This window comes from Ochotona princeps, chromosome 27 (assembly GCF_030435755.1).
Source record: "Ochotona princeps isolate mOchPri1 chromosome 27, mOchPri1.hap1, whole genome shotgun sequence".
NCBI classification, from domain to species: domain Eukaryota; kingdom Metazoa; phylum Chordata; class Mammalia; order Lagomorpha; family Ochotonidae; genus Ochotona; species Ochotona princeps.
Window position 1 is genome coordinate 23,913,636 of NC_080858.1, and position 7,348 is coordinate 23,920,983.

At 43.7% G+C, this 7,348-nt stretch overlaps 1 protein-coding gene across 1 annotated transcript in view; it reads right to left on the minus strand.

The window, feature by feature from the left end:
- CPNE8 (copine 8) overlaps nt 1-7,082 on the minus strand; it is a 174,181-nt gene extending 167,099 nt beyond the window's left edge. The window contains exon 1 of the mRNA XM_058655967.1: nt 7,001-7,082. Coding sequence (XP_058511950.1) covers nt 7,001-7,038 — 38 coding nt within the window. The 5' untranslated portion in view covers nt 7,039-7,082. The remainder of the gene's footprint in view (nt 1-7,000) is intronic.
- Between the last annotated feature and the right edge of the window lie 266 nt (nt 7,083-7,348).

The window sequence follows — 7,348 nt, forward strand, 5'->3', positions numbered from 1 at the left end:
TTTTCCTCTTATCAATATGATGGGATTTTGGAAATAATTGCAATTTGCAATTGTGTTCCATAAATCACATCAGTACCTGTTTCTTATGAGTCTTTTTTTTAAACATATTTTTATTGCATTTCATTTTTTAAATTAATTACATGGCATTATGTGATACATTTTTTTATGCACTGGGATTCCCCCCGCCCCTCCCCACAGCCTCCCCCCACGGCGGATTGCTCCACCTTGTTGCATTTCCATAGTTCAAATTCAGTTGACATTCTTTCATTGGAGGTATTTACCAAGCATAAAGTCCAGCATCTTATTGTCCTGGTAAGTTCAATGGTTTCTTGGTGAGACCATCTCTGGTCTGAAGGTAGAGCCGGCAGAGTATCATCCCAATCAATTAAAAGCCCCAACATAATATTTCCAACCATTTACAACATTGTGGCATTAATTGACATGGTATTGATTAACCAATATGTTAATAGGAAAATGCAGGTTCTCAACCACAACCTTTGACTTCTTCATAGACATTTCAATTTTGGTTTATATTCAACTGTGTTCTATACACCTTAAAATGGCTTAGATTGCTATTCAGCTGTCTCATGCCTATTTTAATCTTAGTATTTAGCAGTTTATAGCATTGAAGCATGTTTTCGCTGAACCTGGCTGTTTTTCAGGTGGTCTAACTCTATAATTCTAACAGGATATATGTCAACTGTTTAGGTGAGCATGTTTAGGAGGGGTGTGCAGAGAAATCTTCCATACCCCAGTGAGGAGTAACTAATCTTTGTGTCCCATCCAGTGAGTTATTAGTGCATCCCCGCTGACCGTTTCCTGTCTGTTTCTAAGCTTTCCTTGTTGTTCTATCTATTCTAGTTTTGTTTGTTTGTTTGTTTTGAGGGGGTTCTGGAGCGCTCCTGATGGTTATTACGAGAGCGGGTGGGGACTCAAAATTGGAAGCAGACAAGGACCAGAGAAAGCTCCTCTCCCTAGTCCCGAAGGAAGTTTACTGTTCTGTTTCTGCGGACCACTCAGGGTTCCTGGTTGTTGTTCCAATGACCTTGGATCCTGCAAGGCTGGATTTGGGCTTCTTCCATCCCATGTAGTAGATCCAAATGGGGGTGGGTGACCTCAGAGTTCTTGGTCTCTGAGGCACTCCATTTCCCCATGGTCTCCTTGGCAGTAGGGAGGAAGTCCTCTGTGCTCATACTGATAGTCCTTGGTGAGGATCTAGGAGTCTTCAGGTTTGGGATAAAAGCCTCCTCCTGTCTGCCTGTTTCTTATGAGTCTTATTTTTCCAGAATATATTGACTGACAGAATACAAAAAATTTTGAAAATCAAGCTTTTCTGGATGCAATAGCATGAAAACAACTGAAATGAGGGGACATAATTATAGGCAGAAGTATTTGGTAGAGACAATTTAAGACCCTAAATGCATAAAAATAATTCCTTAGAACATCAACCTCCTCAGTTCTACAGCTTTCTACCGCAGAGCTGACCACCAGCAGCCTGAGTTCCCCTACGGCTCTTGGGGTCTGACTACAGACGGAACTGCAGATAACTCCAATCATTTAACACACAGAGATCATCTTCTCCAGGCTACTTTTGATTGGCAAGTGGGAATTGTAAACAGAGAGAATGCAGTGATGTTTCAGGCCCATGTGCACATTGCTCAAGCATCAAATCAGAACATACATCATTGTATTGATTTGCCATTTCTTTGTGGCAACAACATTTGCAATCTTTTCTTCTAGATGTCTTTGAAATAATTAGTTGCCTTATGTTCAACAGAACACAGATTTTTTTTTTTAAAAAAGATTTATTTTTGTATTGGAAAGGCCAATTTTATAGAGAGAAGGAGAGACAGAGAAAATGATCTTCCATCTACTGGTTCACTCCCCAAGTGGCTGCAACAGGAAGCCAGGAGCCAGGAGCTTCTTTCAGGTCTCCAACATGGGTACAGAGTCCCAAGGCTTTGGGCCGTCCTCTCCTGCTTTCCCACGCCATAAGCAGAAAGCTGGGTAGGAAGTGACACAGCTGGGACAGGAACTAGTGCCCATATGGGATCCGGGTACACACAAGGCGAGGTCTTTAGCCATTATGATATGGTGCCAGGCCCAACAGAACACAGATTTTATTTTTCCTGTCTGAGTATGCCATTCTGTCCTCCATAGCCTGAGATAAATTTTCTTAAATTCTATGTATTTCTGTGCCTGGTTTATTTCACCTAACAAAATGTCTTCTGGACAATACATGTTACCACAAATGGCATGATTTCCTATTTTTGTGAGCACAAGTGGCCTGTTGCCCCAGTGCACTCACCACAGCTGGATGCTTGTGCTGGTCCCACAGCTTCCACTGCGAACAGTGACTCCTACTCTCGGCTCTAGTCTCTTCTCCATTCCATGTTTCCTCTGGCTATCTACACAGTACTGACAGGGCTGGGACATCTGGTAGGTATTATTACTTTTGTGTGTGTGAAGAACCTCCACTGTGCTTTGCCTTATCTTTGTAATCATTAAAAATGTCACCAGTAATGTTTCCCCACCAACAACTGTTATCAGTTCTTTCTATAATATCCTGCTAACAAGAGTGAGCTGATACTGTGCTGAGGTCTGGATCTGTATTTCTCTGTGAGCAGTCATGCTCAGTGTATTTTTATACACCTGTTGCTCATTTATACTTCTTTAAGATATTTAAGTGTGTTGCTTGATTTAAAGTTGGGTTATTTGATTTTTGTCTATTAGTTGCTTGAGTTTCTTATATTTAAAGATACTTCAAAAAGTTTTTGTGGAAAATTGGAATGGAAAGACAAATTCATTTAAAAGAAAAAAAAAAAGACTGAAGTATTTATCTCACCTATTTTCACACCATACTTTGCATCTTTCCACCCTATTCAGAGGTCAACATGAGCTTGTATCTCTGTCAACTAAAAATAAAATAAAATAATGTGTTTTTTAAAGAATTCCCATCCAGCTTCCTGCTTATGGACTTCGCAAGTAGTGAGGATGACCCAAGGCCTTGTAATCCTGTACCTACACGGAGACCCAGAAGAGACGCTTGGCTCATGTAAGGGAATATATAGTGACGGCATAATAGACAGAATCATATTCAGATGTGAAGATACAGTGCAGTATACATCCCTACTTCCAAATCAAAGACGGACTCCCAATGAAACTGTTGGACATATCTAGACAACAGGATGCTGAACTGTCTGACATTGTCTGTACCAGCAATGTAGGGGCACACTTAAATAACAGACCAATGGACTTATGGCTGCTTATGAAGGACTATCCTATTGTAATAATATGGGGAAAATCAGTCAGTGGTGGGAAATGGGGGGGCGTGAATCTCAGGCCCTATGGAATTGTGTCATAAAATCCAAAAGTAAAAAAAATTTTTTTAATGTAGTTTAATAAGAATTGAGGAAATAAATAAAGGTATGTCCCAGCCATTCTTGCCTCAGGTGCTTGTTGGTGAGTGAACATGACATATACCACACAAATCACCAATTCTGTGGTGAGAAAACTATTGTGTCCAAATGTCTGAAGCAGATCTGAAGTGTCACGGGGCGAACAGACCCTAGCCGGGTGGGACTGAGACAAAAGGAGGAAGCCTAACTTTCAGTAGACAGACTGGATTCGGGGCTGGGTGAGAGGAGCAAATGGAAGCCAAAGGGAACGGGCAACAGGGGAAGACACAGAGCCAGGCTTGGCGGGCAGGGAGGAGTGTCCTGGAGGAGCACAGTGTAAAGTGGACTGGAAACATGGGAATGCAGGTGTCCACACTTAGAAATGGCCCCGTGAACAGTGACTGTTAATGATCACATTGTAAGAGCACACAAGGTGTGTGGGAACAGTCAGAAGACTGACCACATTCAGCGGCCAATCCCTCACGAAAACCACGGCCAGCCAGGCCTCTGAAAGGATGCGACATCAGCTTTGGACAGTCCCTGAGCAGTTGTGTTGGCTTCATTTTTTTGCTGAGATTAATTTTCATATTTTTCCTTTAAAGACGCAAAAGCTCCTTTTCTGACATTTTGCCTTCAGTATCAATTTCATGTTTGCTTTGAAGAAAGCACTTAGAAAGGTGGTAATTGTTACTAATCATGTATACCTGAACATGACACGGGTTAAGCGACCTTCATTTCTTCCTCTGGCTCAGAATCAATTGAATGCTTTCCCTTTTGATCTGCTCAATAGGCAGCACGATCAAAAGCTGAGACATTTAATTAAAGCCAAAATTTAATAGACACCAGCTTGGACAAGGAAAAATAATTACATTATGAATTTTAACCTTCTCCAGCTTCATTAAAATTGAACATTAGAGTATTCTGAGGAACAAGAAACAAAGTTGAAACTGCTATCCCTGCCTACTTCACCTGAGCCCTATCACATCTCCCTTCCTTTATTGGATGTTGAATTACGCTCTTGATATTAGAATAATTTTTCATTGGTTGAATGTGCATGAACGGGTCCTGCTACATCTTTTCAAAAGCCTTCTCTTGTGCAATCATTTGAACAACTCCTCTCAGAGAGAAATTCCACTTGGGCTTCATAGACAAGAAACACAGGCTCTGAATACGGGTGATTCAGTCAGCAGGAAGGGCACTCAGCTCCTGGGCCCCAAGCCCATTGCTTTTTCCAATGCCTCATGATGCTTCACTCAAATGAATTACAACATGATTTTAAACACATTACCAATTAACATCAAGGAACTTTTTATCATCAATCTTTTTTAAAAAAATTATTTTCATCCCTTGAGAGGTAGAGAGACAGAGATCTTCAATCAACAGACACAACTGACAGAGCCTGGATCGACAGAGCCAGGAGCCCAACTCCTGCCATGCCTGCCACAGAGGGGTAAGCATGATGACTGCCTCTCAGAACACACCAACAGGTGCCCAAGTGGAGGCCTGATCCACGGCACCACAAGATCCTCCCCTGATACTAGTCCTAAAATGGAATTATGCTTCTAAAATTAAAAATGGCCTTCCAAATAATCGCCCGATACATTTAGAAAAGTTTGACACATTTTTAAGCCTGATCTGTAAGGAAAATCCTGGCCTATTAAGTGCTTGGCAACGCCTCCTTGCCTTCCTGACTGAAGTCAATCTCCTCCATCAAGAAAGGTAAGAACTTGGTCCATGGAGTACTAAGCGTGCATCTGCCTAATTCTCTTCCCTCCTAAAGTATCGGTTATGCATTTAAAAAATGTTATTCAGGGTAATTCAGTGAGAGGCATTTACTACAGAGGCAAGCAAAGTCCATCCTGGGAAGCAGGAAGAAACGCTTCCCACTAGCCAGCAGACTTGCGTCCCAGTGACACTTGCCAATGTAATCTTTAGTGAGGTGGAGAAGATGGGCTTTTTCTTTCTGAAAATCATTCAAAAGCCTGAATTACATTTTTCATTTGTGTCTGGATTTCCAAAAGCCTAACACTCAGCACAGCAAGCAGACTCAATGACTGATCCATTGCAGCCTTTCCCTCTTGGCCCCATAGACCAGTCTTTACCAGGAAATGAAGCGCCCAGAGGGCTTAGAGTCTTTCGTGCCTTGGCATACAGGCAGCAAAGCAGCGGTAGAGCTTGGGGCTCTGAGGACAACCCGCTCTCTGCTTACTGCTCTCCACCCCAAAGTTCACAGAGCCAGCCTCTGCCCTTCTCCACTCCCCATTTCAAGCAGTGAGACTGCGCACCTGCCACGAAGGCTGCTCCTCCAGACCTGGCCATGCTGAGCCTGCTACCAACTGCACACAGACCCGAAGAAAGCAACACCCCCTCGACCCCCCCGCCCCCGGGCCCAAGAGCCTAGGAAGTGGCGGTTACTTTTCTGGCCCCAGAGCTTTGGGGAGGATTCACCTGCAGTTCCTTTAGGACTCCTAATGAGACAAAGACCTCGTGACTCAAGATGTGATATTTGCCTAATTTCTGCTCCTAGCAACAATGTGGGAGGGAGTTATAAAAATCCGAGTGGGAGAAAGGTTCTTAAATTAGCTGCTGTAGTGGTTAGTCATGAGAAGTCTAAATTATAGAGGAGTGTGGAGCGCCTCCCCAGGCCTTCGTCAAAACCAGAGCAGACGCGCCAAGGCGACTGCTCTGTCACCATACAACGTCCGCTACACCTTCAAGTTCAACACGCGGAGTCCAACAGGAAGAGGATAAGAGTACGGGCAGAAGAGTGAGGTTCAGTGAGTAACCTCCCTGATTTGGACAATAAACATCTACGAAAAGATCATAGCCATGTGAAAGATATCAAATATGTCCACCCAAAATTCAACAGAATCAAGAAACTTCTGTAACCAGCACTAGGAAGCTGTTGCTACCTGTTCGCAGCAGGACTGGGTTTCAAAGAACAACCAGTCCATGACAGAAGCAACTGGGATTAAACAGACGCAGTTTGGGGTCCGGCATGGACACCTAGCAGCTAAAGTCCTCACCTTGCATGTGCCAGAATCCCATATGAGTGCTGATTGCATTTCTATTGGATTTCTACTGGATGTAAGTATCTATTACATACTATGAGCCTAGCAGATTGTTACTCAGAGTAGCTCTAACTAACTGCGCCCTTCACTTTTCGCCTGCCAAAGTGAATTTTCATTTAGTATTTATCAGGAAACTCCAACTGGTACCTGGTGAACACCAACAATGAAATCGGGGGGCGGGGGGTGTAGAGGGATGTGATTCAAGAAGAAGCAGGGGAGTCCTCATGAGCAGCAGAATGCTCCAAGCACGCACTGGGCAGGGGTGGGTGAGGTGCTGCACGTCGGCTCTAGAGCACTCGGTGGATACTTTAACAGGAACCACGCAAATCAGCTTCCCCAAATCGCACATCAGCAGGAATGGCACACCTTCACAACAGACACAACTGTAGACACAAGTCAGGTTTTGAGGCACCAGAAGGAATGAGGAACCCACATGCCTACGAAAACAGTGAGCTAACAGTATCCCGGTTGGGAACACACTCCTCCTGCCAGCCCATCTCGTCCCCCCGCGTTGGCAGGAGTAGAACTCACCAGTTCACCACAGCCCCGGCTACCATGTCTTCCTGCATATTTCAGCAGCTGCGTGAGCTTTGAGTTTTGGCTTCTTCCCTGGCCAGTCACTGGATATTCTCTGTGCAGTCTGGAAAAGAACAGTGAATTAAAATGGGCTGTAGAAAAACATCACACAGAACTCCGCTGAATAGAATAACTGGCCTTAACTTGAGAGCTTTATGAAATCAATAGTTTGATTTGCCAGGCCCCAAACAACCATGCACCAAGTAGCAATAAACAGAACAAATTATGGGAGGCTTGGCACCGACAGGCTGATCTGGCTCCGGAGGAAATCTACAGGAGACAGGATTCAGTGACAGAAATGGA